Here is an 18,271-nt window from a genome sequence, read left to right on the forward strand (position 1 = left end):
GGCTAATTGACATCATTTGATTCAATTGGAGATGTATTTCAAGGTCTACCTTCAAAACTCAGTGCCTCTTTGCTTGACATCATGGGAAAATCAAAAGGAATAAGCCAAGTTCTCAGAAAATAAATGTAGACCTCCAGAAGTCTAGTTCATCCTTGGGAGCAATTTCCAAACGCCTGAAGGTACCATGTTCATCTGTACAAACAATAGTACACATGTATGAACACCAAGGGACCACGCAGCCATCATACCGGAAGGACACTGTCTTTGGTGCGAAAAGTGCAATCAATCCCAGAACAACAGCAAAGGACCTTGTGAAGATGCTGGAGGAAACGTGTACAAAAGCATCTATATCCACAGTAAAACGAATCCTATATCGACATAACCTGAAAGGCCGCTCAACAAGGAAGAAGCCACTGCTCCAAAACCGCCATAAAAAAGCCAGACTACGGTTTGCAACTGCACATGGGGACAAAGATCGTACTTTTTGGAGAAATGTCCTCTGGTCTGGTGAAACAAAAATAGAACTGTTAGGCCATAATGACTTTCGTTATGTTTGGAGGAAAAAGGGGTAGGCTTGCAAGCCAAAGAACACCATCCCAACCATGAAGCATGGGGGGGCAGCATCATATTGTGGGGGTGCTTTGCTGCAGAAAGGACTGGTGCACTTCACAAAATAGATGGCATCACAAGGAAGGGAAATTATGTGGATATATTGAAGCAACATCTCAAGACATCAGTCAGGAAGTTAAAGCTTGGTCGCTAATGGGTCTTCCAAATGGACAACGACCCCAAGCATACTTCCAAAGTTGTGGCAAAATGGCTTAAGGACAACAAAGTTCAGGTATTGGAGTGGCCATCACAAAGCCCTGACCTCATCCTATAGAACATTTGTGGGCAGAACTGAAAAAGCGTGTGCGAGCAAGGAGGCCTACAAACCTGACTCAGTTACACCAGCTCTGTCAGGAGGAATGGGCCAAAATTCAACTTATTGTGGGAAGCTTGTGGAAGGCTGCCCGAAATGTTTGACCCAAGTTAAACATTTTAAAGGCAATGCTACCAAAAACTAAATGAGTGTATATAAACTTCTGACCCACTGGGAATGTGATGAAAGAAATAAAAGCTGAAATAAATCATTCTCTCTACTACTATTCTGACATTTCACAGTCCTAAAATAAAGTGGTGATCCTAACTGACCTAAGAAAGGGAATTTTTACTAGAATTAAATGTCAGGAATTGTGAAAAACTGAGTTTAAATATATTTGCCTAAGGTGTATGTAAACTTCCAACTTCAACTGTACACGCACGCACGCAAGCACGCACAAACACACTCTCACTCTCTTACACTTGGCGACAGTGAGTCCTCTGTCTCTGACCACTGAGCTGTCTTCCTGGTAAAAGGACAGGTTGTTGATGGTGGCAGCCACGTTCACCAGAAGCTCCTCACTTTCCTGCATGGACCTGAGCTCTGACACACACACACACACACACACACACACACTTTACAGCAGGGAGAATTAAAACATTGGATGCATTTACTGTTGAAAAAAGTTCTCTGTTGAGGCTCTCTGCAGCACAGCAAGAACAGAATATATAGGTTATATATAGGCAGTTATAGTAAAAAGTGTGAAAATAGTATCTATGGAATATGAAACATTCACTTAGCTACATGTTATCTGCAGGAAATGTACCCAATAAATGTGGGTATCATTTCCAACGAACTTGTGCAGAAAATTTTAAAAAGATGCAAGCGGTTAAAAACAGAATGTGCTCTGGATTTTGAAGCAGATGTTGCTTATTCGGTCATACTGTATATCACAGATATTGCGGTCGTACTGAGTGTCAACCGGTGCCTGCATCATAGTGTGTGTTTCGTTTCTGGGTCTGACTGGAAAGGCCCTTTAGTGTGGTGGAGAATTTCTCCTCCTCTCTCTAAAATGTAAAGCAGCATGCATCATAAACTGTGATCAAAACAGGATATTATTGAAATGCCTGATTTATGTCCACAGCCAGTGCGGATCAGAAAGGGAAAAACTACATCTCTTCGGTCTGTCTGGCTCTCACAATCTACTTTCTGTTTTGCTATTTTTCCCATTCTTTCTTTACTTTGTTTCACACTCACCCTCTCTTTCTTCAAATGTCCATACCTTTGTCTTTACCACCATCTGCATATGGCCCTCTATTTCTCTCTGTCATTCTCTCTCCATCTCCCCATACCCAGTCACGTACAGTACAGTGTGTGGGAGGGAGACGGAAGATAAGAGCTCACAGTTGAGAAACTAAAAAATTCACACCCACCTGAACATGGCCTATACCAGTCAGTCAGTCCTGAAACTATTCTAACCACCTAGGAGTTTCACAAGAACCAACCCCAGGCTCTCAAGAGAACAGAACATTCTGCTCTTTTCTGCAAAAAGGACCCAAACTGAAAAAGGATGTGCACAAAAAAAATCGAAAGAAAGAAGGCGAGAAATGGAAAAATGAAATAGATGTTAGATATTTGTCACTTGTTCCCAGCACACAGGAAGCTGTGGTACCAAACAAGGACTGACTGTACAGAGTTTTACATTATAAAGGGTTTGTACATTTTTATTAATCTGGTGACGGAGCACCTCAGGGCTAAACAAATAAAGTACTACTGTCTTGAGCGCTAGCTAGCTAGTTAGCTAACTAACTGACCCTAGTGAATAGAAAGATTCAGTACAACCAGGGACAATATGGAGATGGGATCATTATGGTAATGTTATGGAGACATTATGAGAACATTATGGGGATGTTATGAGAAGATTATGGGTTCATATTTCAGCCTTACATTACCCTCAAAGTGCTGAAACTCACCCAGTGTGTTCAGCAGGTAGTGTATTAGGTCTGTGTTAGCTGCCAGGGTCGGTCCCACTGCAGGGTGGATGGACATATTAGCCAGTACCCTGACCAGCTTCACCAGCACATCCTTGCTCTCCCACCATCCCAAGAAAGGGGTGCAGGGGTTACAGGTGTCCCTGGCTGGAGGTGTGCGGGGTGTGTGTGCGGGCGGTGGGTCCCACCTCCCGTGGTAGGTGTGGTAGAGCCCCAGGAGCACGGACATACATCCCTCAGCCGTGAAGAGGTGCTTTCTGGCCTCACTGCTCCGAGACGTTAGGTTACCTAGAGTGAAGAGCAGACGCACCACCAGGTCCTGTGTGGAGGGGAGACAGAGGGAGGGGGCTTGAATGTGTTTCAGTGTAGTGTGTGTTCGCGTGTGTTATCCACATAAACACATACCTTGGTCACAGAGAATAACACAGTCATTTCTCACATCAGATATGGCATTACATTAATTTACAATATCTCTCCTACCACAGCGACAAGGACCGACAAATTACCGCAAAAGCAGAAGAAAATGTATACCACCACGTTTGTTTCTCAATCGCATACCGCCCCTCCCCTAAAAGTGGGTGTCACAAACATCCTTCCCATTGCCCTAGAGTTACCCTAGTCCTGGCTGGGCTGACTGGCAAGTGTGGCTGGGATGGACTGGGCTGTACTGTACTGTACAGGCTGTCCTGTCAAAGGGCTATTTAGGACACAACGTAATCAACCATGTGTCTATGTGTATTAATGGGGGATATCTACTGTGTCTAGCATATGTGTGCCCACTGTGTGTGTGTGTGTGTGTGTTAGCTCCCCTGCTGTGTGTTGTTTATTCCCTGGGTGATTTAGATCCTCCCCACCCCGTCTCCCTGAGGAAGGGCAGGATGACTTCCTCAATTTCTCCTGGGACGCTAATTAAAGTCAAAGCACACACACACACACACACTGCTGTAAATGTACTGGGACTTGGAGTACATAAACAACTTGCTCAAGGTAAACAGGCTTAGTCGATGAACAGTATAAACACTGGGAGTAAATAGGCTAATCTGCTTCCTATACCACAGTACACACACAGGGCTCACCTGTTTCCACTGGTGTTTGCTCAACAGTTCTATAAATAGTGTGTAGCAGCCCGGGGTCTGGGCCAGAACCAGGCAGCACTCAGAGTAGGAGGACAGTTTACTGGAGGACAGACAGAGGGACAATAAATAACACTGACCAGATAGACTCTCACTGGACTGTTTTACTAGAGGGATTGGTTTTATTGGCATTAGATGTGGAAAAAGGGAGTGCTACATGGTTTTGTAATCATTCACTGAGATAGTGAACTGTTCATTCATATTATAACTGTAAATGTGTTTTTTTAATGAGGAATAACAGTTCAGAGTGGCTGATGAAGTTGGGAAAAGTCTTTGAGACATATTTAACCATCACTTCATGTTTACAGACTAAAAAGAAATGCACAACATGCACCATGTCCAATGGCATGAGGACTGTACTGTCCCACCCACAATGAAACAGTTGAATGTAAGTTTTGAGAGGTTTTAGATGTACAGTGTGTGTGTGTTACCTGAACACCCTGGCAATGTTGGTGCAGATGTCCTGGTCTCCGTGGTGATGGCGCAGCACCAGGCACAGTTCTGCCAGGGTGCCGTGGGAGACGAAAAGGGGGCGGGACTCGGGGAGGTCAGCCAGGTTCCTCAGGGTTGCTGTCAACTGCAAGGGTCAGAAGTGGAGAGAGAAAGAGCGAGAGAGCATGTGAGGCAATGGCGATGTGATGAAAGCGGAACCAAGAGAACTGATGAGTTATTGTAGATGGTCTTTGCCAGTTGCACCTGATGTAACAATATCTCCAGTAATCTTCAACCTTTTTGACAGAAGGAGCGGAAGTTATTCAAAGACCCTATAAATCACTCTATCGTGAAGGAAACTGATTTCCAACACTACACAGAGCGTTGCCAGCAGTGGCGCTGAAATTACAACACTCTCAGTTCCCTCTGACTACCAACAGCATAACAAGCAGCCAGACAGGCCGCCGCATATCATTTCATATCAAATCATCTGCTAAACTCTAACTCAGGATGTTATCTTAATCAGTTAATCAGATTGAAGACGTTAAGTGGTGATTTTCTATAGAATGAAACATACTGTACTGTGGAGCAGAGCTGTGTGTGTTATGGCCCGAACAAATCAGAATATTATGGCGCAGCAGACAGAAACAAAAGCATAATTACTAATAGCAGGAATAGGAAAATTAAAAAGTTACCCTCACGAGAAATGAGAAGTTCCTTAAAACTGAATATTTCACATTTTGTTCCTTTTAATGTTTTGCTTTGTTAAATTTTTAAAAAACTTCAACTGAAAAGTTAACTGTCCAGTTGTTCTTCAAATGTCGAGGAACTTAGCTAAAAAAAACTGCCTTTGACTGATTTGGAGTCAGCTCTACCGGGCCTTTACCATAGTGTTTATGTAACTGGTTCGGGGTATCTTCTACAATCTCACCTGTACATGGATGTGTCCTCCAATGGTGAACTGAGTGTGGTCAGGTTGGGACAGTGGGTGGAGCTTCTGTATGAGCAAGGTGGCCACACCCACACAGTCTTTGGCCAACAGGAGCCTGAGGAGGGCAGAGTTCCCTGAGAGGAACTTCAGAGTGCCCACACAGTACAACACAGCCTCCCCAGACACACACACATCCTCACAGCGCAGCACACACAGCAGCGAATCTGGACATAATACAAAGTCACACACACTTGTTAACACACATCACTCCAACCTCACAACACAAGCTGCTTTTAATACAACCATACACAGGTAAAAACAACATTCAAACATACAGTACCAACCAAAAGTTTGGACATACCTACTCATTCCAGGGTTTTTCTTAATTTTTACTATTTTCTACATTGTAGAATAATAGTGAAGACATCAAAACTATGAAATAACACATTGAATCAGGCAGTAACCCCAAAAAATTGTTAAACAAATCAAAATATATTTTATATTTGAGATTCTTCAAAGTAGCAACCCTTTACCTTGATCACAGCTTGGCATTCTCTCAATCAGTTTCATGAGGTAGTCACCTGGAATGCATTTAAATTAACAAGTGTGCCTTTTTAAAAGTTACTTTGTGGAATTTCTTTCCTTCTTAATCCGTTTGAGCCAATCAGTTGTGTTGTGACAAGGTAGGGGTGGTATACAGAAGATGGTCTTTTACCAAACAGGGCTAAGTCTATATTATGGCAAGAACAGCTCAAATAAGCAAATAAACGACAGTCCATCATTATTTAATAAGACATGAAGGTCAGTCAATCTGGAAACGTTCGAGAACTTTGAACATGTAGTCGCAAAAACCATCAAGCACTATGATGAAACTGGCTCTCATGAGGACTGCCACAGGAAAGGAAGACTTGAGTAGGTGAACGGATTATGTGGGGTTGCCTGCCTGTGGGGTTCCCACAGTGAAGTATGGAGGAGGAGGTATGATGGTGTTTTGCTGGTGACACTGTCTGTGATTTATTCAGAATTAAAAAGGCACACTTAACCAGCATGGCTACCACAGCATTTTTCAGCAATACGCCATACCATCTGGTTTGCGCTTAGTGGGACTATAATTTGTTTTTCAACAGGACAATGACCCAACACACCTCCAGGCTGTGTAAGGGCTATTTATCCAAGAAGGAGAGTGATGGAGTGCTGCATCAGATGACCTGGCCTCCACAAATCACCTGACCTCAACCCATTTGAGATGGTTTGGGATGAGTTGGACCGCAGAGTAAAGGAAAAGCAGCCAACAAGTGATCAGCTTATGTGGGAACTCCTTCAAGACTTGGAGAAGCATTCCAGGTGAAGCTGGTTGAGAGAATGCCAAGAGTGTGCAAAGCTGTCAAAGGTAAAGGGTGGCTACTTTGAAGAATCTCATAAAATATAGTTTGATTTGTTTAACACTTTTTTGTTTACTACATGATATTTCATAGTTTTGATGTCTTCACTACTATTCTACAATGTAGAAAATAATAAAATTAGTAGGTGTCCAAACTTTTGACTGGCACTGTATATAATTAACATTATACACACATACTGTTAAGTGTGTCAATGTGTTACCTATGATGGAGTTGTTCTGGAAGAGGATATCGTTGCTCTCACTGCGGCTGATCTTGAAGATGAGTTTACAGATGTTCAGCAGGTTTTTTCCACTGACGTTCAGCTGAACAACAAGTTATAAGACAAAAATAATTCTAACACAAAAGCCAGGAACTTTACACTGTTGCTTTGTACTAAGGATATCACCCAACAAATCTAACTAAGGGCAGGTCTGTTTAAACTACTGTTGTGTATTAGGGCAAGGAAGAGATGGGAGAAATAGAATCATCATGATGACATTGATTGTACTCACCTCAAGGGTGAGTTTGGCGAGCTGCAGGTTGAGTTGGGCGGAATTGAGGTCGATGAGGCAGAACAGCGCCCTAAGAAGCCACGCTCTCTTCCTGCAACGCCTGCCCAGCATGCCTTGCTCTGCCAGGGCGCCATGGAGACAGTCACACACGTCACACAGCCGCTCCACGGCATCCTCGGATCCACCTGAGGAGAGGCACATGATTAAGAAAAATATGTAAACTTAGACATACAGTGGGGCAAAAAAAGTATTTACGTCAGCCACCAATTGTGCAAGTTCTCCCACTTAAAAAGATGAGAGAGGCCTGTAATTTTCATCATAGGTACACTTCAACTCTGACAGACAAAATTAGAAAAAAAATGAATTTATGAATTTATTTGCAAATTATGGTGGAAAATAAGTATTTGGTCACCTACAAACAAGCAAGATTTCTGGCTCTCACAGACCTGTAACTTCTTCTTTAAGAGGCTCCTCTGTCCTCCACTCGTTACCTGTATTAATGGCACCTGTTTGAACTTGTTATCAGTATAAAAGACACCTGTCCACAACCTCAAACAGTCACCCTCCATACGCCACTATGGCCAAGACCAAAGAGCTGTCAAAGGACACCAGAAACAAAATTTTAGACCTGCACCAGGCTGGGAAGACTGAATCTGCAATAGGTAAGCAGCTTGGTTTGAAGAAATCAACTGTGGGAGCAATTATTAGGAAATGGAAGACATACAAGACCACTTATAATCTCCCTCGATCTGGGGCTCCACGCAAGATCTCACCCCGTGGGGTCAAAATGATCACAAGAACGGTGAGCAAAAATCCCAGAACGACACGGGGGGACCTAGTGAATGACCTGCAGAGAGCTGGGACCAAAGTAACAAAGCCTACCATCAGTAACACACTACGCCGCCAGGGACTCAAATCCTGCAGTGCCAGACGTGTCCCCCTGCTTAAGCCAGTACATGTCCAGGCCCATCTAAAGTTTGCTAGAGAGCATTTGGATGATCCAGAAGAAGATTGGGAGAATGTCATATGGTCAGATGAAACCAAAATAGAACCTTTTGGTAAAAACTAAACTTGTCGTGTTTGGAGGGCAAAGAATGCTGAGTTGCATCCAAAGAACACCATACCTACTGTGAAGCATGGGGGTGGAAACATCATGCTTTGGGGCTGTTTTTCTGCAAAGGGACCAGGACGACTGATCCGTGTAAAGGAAAGAATGAATGGGGCCATGTATCGTGAGATTTTGAGTGAAAACCTCCTTCCATCAGCAAGGGCATTGAAGATGAAACGTGGCTGGGTCTTTCAGTATGACAATGATCCCAAACACACCGCCCAGGCAATGAATTAGTGGCTTCGTAAGAAGCATTTCAAGGTCCTGGAGTGGCCTAGCCAGTCTCCAGATCTCAACCCCATAGAAAATCTTTGGAGGGAGTTGAAAGTCCATGTTGCCCAGCAACAGCCCCAAAACATCACTGCTCTAGAGGAGATCTGCATGGAGGAATGGGCCAAAATACCAGCAACAATGTGTTGACATTGACCTCTGTCATTGCCAACAAAAGGTATATAACAAAGTATTGAGATAAACTTTAGTTATTGACCAAATACTTATTTTCCACCATAATTTGCAAATAAATTCATTAAAAATCCTACAATGTGATTTCTGGATTTTTTTTCTCATTTTGTCTGTCATAGTTGAAGTGTACCTACGATGAAAATCACAGCCCTCTCTTCTTTTTTAAGTGGGAGAACTTGCACAATTGGTGGCTGACTATATACTTTTTTGCCCCACTGTATTTGTGCAAATATACCACTGACATGCATTATTTATTCACATGCACACAGAGTTATGAGTTATGCACACATATCTTATGTTAGGATTTGGCCCCCAGTGAATATGCATGATTAACATCCTGTACATTACTGAGAGGAAAAGAGAGGGTGGGGTGCTTTTCCAGGTAAAATATATATGTTTTCCTTCTGTCTAAAAAATATGGCCAATTTCCTCTTTCCAGAAAGGTTGGCCACACACTCGACTCAACATATTGCAATATCACAGGCAATCTGAAATGCATGAGCCAGGAGGTACTTGGTACAATAAATATTTCAAAAGTGTTAAAATATTTACAGACCTAGAATTCATTTTGCGGTAGTCAGACTGCAAAGTCAAACTAGGAGAATTCTGAAGGGATGCCAAACACAACACTAGTTTGTTTTGCTTTCTTCAACCGTTAAAATGGCTCCGTGTTAACTTTTTTCATGTGTGTGTGTTTTTCTACCAACACTGATCTATTTTTATTAACTTACATATTAGCATGAAAAGGAAATCAGCTGAATAGCACATAAGAAACTTCCCTATATTCAAATCACAGGATAAACTTAATTTCAGTCCTGTTTTCACAATATCTGCCCAGTTCTCAAAAAGTCTAAATTATTTGTGCATTTACGAAAGAGGTGCTTTTTGTACAGGACAACATAGATGCATTAGGGAAAGAATTGCAATCCAACACTGTCCAATTATCATTGTCTTATATTGAGAAGAATGTTATGTGACTAACATCTGTTTGTACTTTTGTTTGGGGTTCATTCATAGCAAACAGAACACTACCTGCAGCGATGGACTCCAGCTCTTGTAACAGAGGGAAAATCTTAACATTCCACACCACTGATTCGTCCTCAGCCTCCTGGCTGGCTGGTCTGTCTCCGTTGCCTAACTCTGTTCCTAACTCTGACACAGAAACAAGGAGACGAAAAGGGAAGAAAGAAAAACAGACAATTAATGCCTCAAAGCTCAACTTGGTGCAAGAGGGCTGAGTATAGTTCACAAGTTCAGCTTCTTAAAATAAATCGCTCTCCAGGAAGTTTAATGCCGGTAATGAAAGGTCACCGTTCGCATCTATAGTTCCTCTGATTTATGTGTGTACTTGCGTGCGTGTGAATATTTGCATATCTGTATGCCTGGTGCAGTGGTGGTTCAGGAAGTGGTGGCTACAGACCAACAGCCATTAGTTGCTGCTTACAGAAAGTGTGTGAGTGAGGCCTTTCAGCAACAACACCCTGCATGATCAAAGTGTGACACACTGTTAAGCTCTCACAGTTGAGAGGAAAGAAAGGTGGTTATGCTGGAGATGAGATTAACATTACATTCTTGGTTCTTTTCATTTAGCAGCTTAATATATCCTCAACCAGTATGTAGACATCAAACCAACTATGACTTTGATTTAAGCTCAAATAAAATAAAACATCCTTCACACACATCTACAGCCAACCAACCTGGATGGTAGATTTAACAATAGGTTTAACAATTGGCCTGGTGTAGGCTACCTTCGCAGGCTCTGTTGGTTCGCTGCTGGACATATAAGCCCTTAGTTGATCCTAACGTACAGTTAGAACTGTATGGTTCAGTAAACTATTGAACTAAGCTAGTATTCACTTAGTGAATCAGGACTAACCTGTTCCGGCCCCGGCTCCTGCTCCTGTTCCTTTGCCTGGTCTAATAGATGAGTCAACACCACCATGGAACCTGAGTCCACTGCAATTTGACATAAACACACACAAGATGTCTTTACCAAAATGGTGGCTCAGAACCTATTAGGTCTTGGCTGATTAACTATTGTTAACTGAGATGTAAGACATTCTCAAAGATGGGTCACTCACAGTGCATAATACTGTAGTTTGGAAACAACTGGTTGTATTGCTAGATACATGGGGCGGTAGGGTAGCCTAGTGGTTAGAGCGTTGGACTAATAACCGGAAGGTTGCAAGTTCCCCGAGCTGTCGTTCTGCCCCTGAACAGGCAGTTAACCCACTGTTCCTAGGCCGTCATTGAAAATAAGAATTTGTTCTTAACTGACTTGCCTAGTTAAATAAAGGTAAAATAAAATATGTGACCAGTTCCTTCAGCCACCACTTGGTGTCCCCATTTCAACAAGAACTCAGACCACAGCTTTGTGGTTAAAGCCATTCATGTGACTTTACTCACCAGTCAGTTTCAGTTAGAGAACAGGCAGTAACAACCATAACATGCTGTTTTAATCTGCACTGTTCCCGTTCACTGTCTGTTTGTTGTCATTGATGTTCAAATTGATCCTGACAATGCTATAATGTCCCTACTATAAGTAAAATTGGGCATGGAACTTAAAACTCCCTCAAGGGCTAAAGCATCTATTGGATGACTTACGGACAGTACTGAGGCTGGTTCACAGGGCATAGACTAGATCAGAAAACACAAGCCCTGAGAGCAGAGGTGAATGTTATTCTACATTTCAGAGAGAGAGAAAAAGAGGGAGATGCACAAATACACATGGAGAAAGAGACAGAGAGAGAGACAAAGAGTGAGGGAGCAAGAGAGAGTGGGAGAGAGGGGTCATGGGGTCTGTGTGATAGGATTAGGGCCTGATAATAGGGCCTCTGTGTGTGATAGTGCATTCTCAGAGACATGATCTCATCTGTGTCTTGGGCCTGGGCAGGGTCTAGCCAATGGACAGCAGACAGTCAGTCAGTCCCAGCAGAGACACTGCTATGCTGCTGCCAGCCATGCCCAGATGGGCACCCAAATCTAATAGACATCCATTTGGAGCTATAAAGCCCAGGTTTATTGGAGAAAAAGAAGCAGCCAATGTCTAATCTCTCACTCTTCATCTCACTAACTTTTTTTTCCATTTCTTCAGCATGCACTACACACTCCAACTTTAAATCTTTCACTCTGTAGATCAATTTGTTATTTCAATCTCCTTCGCTCTCACCCCTGGCTCAAACCCTCACTCTCCCTTTTCTGTCGCTTTCTATCCCCCTCTCTCTAAGATGGGTTGGTCTACGTTCTGAAAAGGATTCCTGGCTTGGATTTTTGGTTCTCAGTAAACCTGTGGGGATCTTGGTTTCTAAGTAAAAGTGTCCAATGGTTGTTCGCCAGCAGCTATAGCTAATCGATGGAAAGGATGGATTTTAATGACAGGCCCGTCTTCACGCCTGGAGTTATGCCTACGTAACTGACATTCTCCTGATGAGGTCGGTAGAAAGAAACAGTGTTCTAGCCTCTACTGACTGTGGAGGTATAAGGCTGACCAGTCAGTGATGGTGATAACAGATAGATAGACCTATTTTATTAGGAAGGGCTTTAGCTGAGAAGGTCGTTTGGGTGGGGAAACTAGGATCCCTTTAAACCAGGGATTCCCAAACTCGGTCCTGGTGCCTCCCATGGGTGCACGTTTTGGTTTTTGCCCTAGCACTACACAACTGATTCACAACTGATTCAAATCAACCCAATATCCAGCTAAGATTATTTGAATCAGCTGTCTAGTGCTTGGGCAAAAAACTAAATGTGCACCCATGGGAGGCCCCAAGTCAGAGTTTGGGAAATCCTGCTTAAAGACAGATACCTGACTTGAATAATGAGGTTGACTTATTAGGCCTGGATGGGGGTAGCTAAAAGGTTATATAATATTTTATAACACTTAGGAGAAATTCATGAAATACCTTGAATAAACATGAAGGCATTCTGAGAACCAAAATGAGTGAGAAAGCAGAGGATGTGGGGTGCGTAGTTAAAGTCCAGGCCAAGGGCCGGGGATGTGAAATGTAAGAATAGGAGGTATAATTCACCACTATGCAGTACTGGTGACATGGAATCCATTGTGTGCCAATAAATCTACACTTATCCGCTTACTTTCACCTAGGTCAAAAAAGAGGCAGAGTGAGGAATGGAGGGGGGGGAGAGAGAAAGGGGGAGAGAGAGAGAGGGAGGAGAGAGAAATGGGAGGAGTAAAACAGTAAGAAAAATTCAAGAAGAAAAATATGGAAAAAAAAGAGACGAGAATAGAAAGAAACGAGGATATGGAGGAGAGAACAAGGAGTGAAATGTAGAGAAATGTACAGGCATACAGTACCTTACACTGTTGGTCCTGGGTGGGGCAGGTTTCGAGGGTCCTCCACTATCCTTGTCTCTCCTCTCTCGATCAGTAGGCTCAACATAAAGGGCTCTCCTGCCTCTTCCCTTAGCTGACAGCTCTCTCTGCTCTGGGCTGGAGACTGAATTTACACTCTCCCTTACTACAAACACAGTACAATTAAGAGCTATTATAGTTACTGGATACTAGTGTTAATTCTGAAAACCCCTTAACATTTTCATCATCTTTTCAGATATTGTGTTTTGATTTGGTGAAAGATTAGAAAATTGATGAAAATGTACAAATAACCCAATTTTACAGTCATTTTAGCTTTTCCCAAAAGCGTTATAATACAGTAAGTAAGGAATGACAGCAAGCAAATGTGCAAAAAAAGAAGACTAAAACCCAAGGCAACCAGCTACAGTGAATTATGCTTTCCACCTCAACCACCCCAGTGGTAATGTAAAGCAGGTATAATGTCCTCCTGTGAATAGCTCCATTCATTTCCCTTTGGGAGAAGCGCTGTTCCAGCCTTCTGCCTGTAAACATGGTTTAATAAAAAAAAAGACTAGCAGGCCACGTGCTGAGATATTTACTTACAATAATAGTGTTAATGGTTTGCTTATTGCAACCATCCCTCTATTTCCCCCTCGCTTTAAAAAACCCTAACATGCCTCTCTATATACAGTTGAAGTGGGAAGTTTACAAAAATCATTTTTCAACCACTCCACAAATTTCTTGTCAACAAACTATAGTTTTGGCAAGTCAGTTAGGACATCTACTTTGTGCATGAAACAAGACATTTTTCCAACAATTGTTTACAGATAGATTATTTCACTTATAATTCACTGTATCACAATTCCGGTGGGTCAGAAGTTTACATACAGTAAGTTGACTGTGCCTTTAAACAGCTTGGAAAATTCCAGGAAATTATGTCATGGCTTTAGAAGCTTCTGATATGTTAATTGACATCATTTGAGTCAATTGGAGGTGTACCTGTGGATGTATTTCAAGGCCTACCTTCAAACTCAGTGCCTCTTTGTTTGACATCATGGGAAAATCAAAAGAAATCAGCCAAGAAATAATAGAATTCCACAAGTCTGGGTCATCCTTGGGAGCAATTTCCAAACGCCTGAAGGTACCGCATCTGTACAAACAATAGTACGCAGGTATAAACACCATGGGACCACACAGCCGTCATGCCGCTCAGGAAGGGGACGCGTTCTGTCTCCTAGAGATGAACATACTTTGGTGCGAAAAGTACAAATCAATCCCAGAACAACAGCAAAGGACCTTGTGAAGATGCTGGAGGATACAGGTACAAAAGCATCTATATCCACAGTCAAACGAGTCCTATATCGACATAACCTGAAAAGGCAGCTCAGCAAGGAAGAAGCCACTGCTCCAAATCCGCCATAAAAAAGCCAGACTACGGATTGCAACTGCACATGGGGACAAAGATCATACTTTTTGGAGAAATAATTAAACAAACAGAACTTTCTGGCCATAAAGACCATTGTTATGTTTGGAGGAAAAAGGGGGAGGCTTGCAAGCCGAACAACAACATCCCAACCGTGAAGCATGGGGGTGGCAGCATCATGTTGTGGGGGTGCTTTGCTACAGGAGGGACTGGTGCACTTCACAAAATAGATGGCATCACGAGGAAGGAGAATTTGGTGGATATATTGAAGCAACATCTCAAGACATCAGTCAGGAAGTTAAAGCTTGGTCGCAAAATGAGTCTTCCAAATGGACAATGAGTTGTGGCAAAATGGCTTAAATACAGCAAAGTCAAGGTATTGGAGTGGCCATGACAAAGCCCTGACCTCAAGCCTACAGAACATTTGTGGGAAGAACTGAAAAAGAATGTGAAAGGAAGGAGGTATACAAACGCGACTCAGTTACACCAGCTCTGTCAGGAGGAATGTGCCAAAATTTACCCAATTTATTGTGGGAAGCTTGTGGAAGACTTCCCGAAACGTTTGGCAATGCTACCAAATACTAATTGAGTGTATGTATACTTCTGACCTGCTGGGAATGTGATGAAAGAAATAAAAGCTGAAATAAATCATTCTTTCCACTATTATTCTGACATTTCACATTCTTAATAAAGTAGTGATCTTAACTGACCTAAAACAGGGAATTTCTACTTGGATTAAATGTCAGGAATTGTAAAAAAAAAAAAACGGAGTTTAAACGTATTTGGCTAAGGTGTAGGTAAACTTCCGACTTCAACTGTATGTGTGTGTGTGTATATCACCTCCAATCTCTCCATCGCTTTTGCAATTTTGTCTCTCCCTTCTTAGACTTCCTAATAAAATACAAAAAACTACATCTCAGCCCTCTTTTTCCTCGCTCTTCATCTCTTTCCTTTCTCTCCTTACCTTCTGTTGGCCGTGCCACAGGTGGGAGTGCTGTCAGAAAGCCAGCTCTAAAAAGGCGTGCCCTCGCCCCCACCGCCCCCCTCTTCAGCTCCAGGGTGTCAGAGGGGGGTTTGGGGAGGGCCATGGGGCTGACGGGATCTGGGTCCTCATCCTGGGCCACTGGCAACCTGGGCTTCTGGTAGGCCATAAACATTACTTCATCATTAAAGGGACCAAACACTGAATTAGTGTGTGTTGTCTTCAGCTGATCAGAACGATACACTAAGGCTTTCCAAGACCCCCAAGTTCACAAGGATACACAAATATTAATGTACTGTACAAGAGTGAGGATATGAAATGTACAGTGAGGAGAACCCACATGTTCCAGAGGTGACAGGCGAGTTCCAGAACCCGGTCTGGAGTCTGGCGCTTCAAAGTTCCGAGCGTAGAGGCTGAAAGAAGAAAAAAAGACCATGTTCATTCAGTACACTGTACGGATGTGACACTAGACTACTGCTAGGGGGGTTATAATATAGTGTGTTTAACCAGATCCTTAACCTGAATGTAGAGGGAGGTCGACTGTCTTGGGTTTGAGAGGTCTCTCCAAACAGCTGTCTGTGGTTGTCTCGAGGGGTAAAAGGTCGCTGGGTGCGCAGGGTCCTCAGAGAGTGCCTAGCCTCGGTGACGATCTCTGCGCTGGTCTTCCTCCGAGGGTCAGGGTTCAGGGTGAAAGGGCTGTGTTTCTCACGCTTCCTCTCCAAAGACATTTTGTGATGGTTGTTGCCAGCAGGACCAGGGATGAGGTCAGGAGAATTACTTTATGAGAATGATTTCATCACTGAAGTGGGTTTTGCCTGGGTGTATTACTGAAGAGGAAGAGGCGGTGAAATGATGAGGAAACCTATTCATTATTCACAAAAGCTATTTACTATATATATCTATATATGATATATATCTATATATGATATATATCTATATATGATATATATATATTATATATATATATCTTATATATATATATATATATATATATATCTTATATATATATCTATATATATATATATATTATATATATATATCTTATATATATATATCTTATATATATATATATATATATCTTATATATATATATATATATATATATCTTATATATATATATATATATATATATATATATATATATATATATATATATATATATATATATATATATATATATATATATATATATATATATATATATGGGTGAATAATAAACACAGTATGTTAAGCCATTGCAGAAACAGGCACCAAAAATGCATCTGAGTAAAGCAAGCAAAACGGCATAAAAAACTGTACTGACATGAAGAGTTACAGTGGCTTGTTGTAAATGAGAAAGCCTGCGCGTCCTCGCTAAGTAACCATGGTAACCGAGAACAGCGGAGGTAGCAAGCGTTTGACTAGTGACAACAAACCGGAGTAACAGAAATTGTGTACAGAAACGAACAAATGAAATGTTAATCTATGATACACTCTGAATTTTTCAACCGATAACACTACCAGGAATACTCACCGTGAATTGGTATCATAAACTAAATACCTCGGGAGAGGTGTCAAAAACCAAGCGTGCTAGCATGCTAGCCAGTTCAAATGCTTTGGATAACGTTAGCATCAGCTGGCAGATTTTGGAAATTAAAATAAATTGAATTCTTATTACTAAAATAAACTTACCGTCTACTGGTGATCACCTTTAAAATGAATGGCCGATTTTGAGACGACACTTATAGCTACAGCCAAACAGGGAAATGCATTGCTTTTCAAGTTTGATGCAAGTGAGTTTGTAGAGGTTGCAGGCAAACGACTGCCTGACGTCGTCGAGTCTCGGGCACGAGCCTTACCGTCAGTTTGTGTCCAGCATTAGTCCAGGTGAGTCCCTCAACATCTCCACCGTTTTTTCGGTACAACATTTGCATTTTTCATTAAACTGACAAAAAAAAGCATGACATTTTAACAAGTCAGTTGCGTCACACCATCACATAGGCTATCATGTCATACATCACTGAATAATCTTTTTTTACCTGTAACCAGGGATGATAACCAATTTTGTGTGTTGAATTGGTTTCTAGATTAGAGAACTTTTGCCGAAATGTCAGTTTTCCTCATCTGTCATTAAATGAAACGGTGCTCTGTATTTAAGCGATCTTTAAAATGGACATTGTGTTTGTCACATTGTTATCTTTTTTATATGTCCTTCCCATTGCTTTAAATGCTTTAAACCCAGATGTAAACTGTTTAAACCAATAGCCAACTATATTTTCCACATCCCACCGACATTACATTCTGGTTAGTATTCAGAATGAGGAATTGATTTATAACAATAACCATCCATTGAGTTGTTGTTAAGAGAATGAGCAGGCTTTCAACTGAACAGGCTGCCCTGATTCCTGATTAAACTGCCTTAATTTTGCTGGACCCCAGGAAGAGTAGGTGCTGCTTTGGCAGGGATCCATAAATTATACAAATACACCCTCTGGCTAAATTAAAAATCAGTATTAATGTGTCGGCCGCTATGAATCAACCATCTCCTCTTTCTCACTGGCACATTAAACCGCTGCTGACGCTTATGCGCATAATTAAGTATAGAAAACTGGTAAAGCTTGACTTAGAGTACAGATACAGTATTTAAAGACTTAGACTGTCTCAGTCTGCCACAGACATTTAAGTTTGGCCATTATGTAAACGTGTATTAACTATTTTTGACATTTATACCTTTTATTTCCAGTCAAGGTTTATAGAAATAAAAATAA

General features: G+C 41.8%; 1 protein-coding gene across 1 annotated transcript in view; it reads right to left on the reverse strand.

Annotated features, from left to right (window-relative positions):
* LOC139415391 (armadillo repeat-containing protein 2-like) overlaps positions 1 to 17,282 on the reverse strand; it is a 33,607-nt gene extending 16,325 nt beyond the window's left edge. Inside the window, exons 1-14 of the mRNA XM_071163505.1 lie at positions 17,196 to 17,282; positions 16,044 to 16,351; positions 15,865 to 15,937; positions 15,507 to 15,681; positions 13,123 to 13,285; positions 10,690 to 10,769; positions 9,846 to 9,965; positions 7,244 to 7,428; positions 6,952 to 7,054; positions 5,350 to 5,573; positions 4,418 to 4,563; positions 3,930 to 4,029; positions 2,836 to 3,172; positions 1,343 to 1,465 (exon numbers count right to left, since the gene is read on the reverse strand). Coding sequence (XP_071019606.1) covers positions 1,343 to 1,465; positions 2,836 to 3,172; positions 3,930 to 4,029; positions 4,418 to 4,563; positions 5,350 to 5,573; positions 6,952 to 7,054; positions 7,244 to 7,428; positions 9,846 to 9,965; positions 10,690 to 10,769; positions 13,123 to 13,285; positions 15,507 to 15,681; positions 15,865 to 15,937; positions 16,044 to 16,252 — 2,038 coding nt within the window. The 5' untranslated portion in view covers positions 16,253 to 16,351; positions 17,196 to 17,282. The remainder of the gene's footprint in view (positions 1 to 1,342; positions 1,466 to 2,835; positions 3,173 to 3,929; positions 4,030 to 4,417; positions 4,564 to 5,349; positions 5,574 to 6,951; positions 7,055 to 7,243; positions 7,429 to 9,845; positions 9,966 to 10,689; positions 10,770 to 13,122; positions 13,286 to 15,506; positions 15,682 to 15,864; positions 15,938 to 16,043; positions 16,352 to 17,195) is intronic.
* Between the last annotated feature and the right edge of the window lie 989 nt (positions 17,283 to 18,271).

This window comes from Oncorhynchus clarkii, chromosome 8 (assembly GCF_045791955.1).
Source record: "Oncorhynchus clarkii lewisi isolate Uvic-CL-2024 chromosome 8, UVic_Ocla_1.0, whole genome shotgun sequence".
Classification (NCBI taxonomy): Eukaryota; Metazoa; Chordata; class Actinopteri; order Salmoniformes; family Salmonidae; genus Oncorhynchus; species Oncorhynchus clarkii.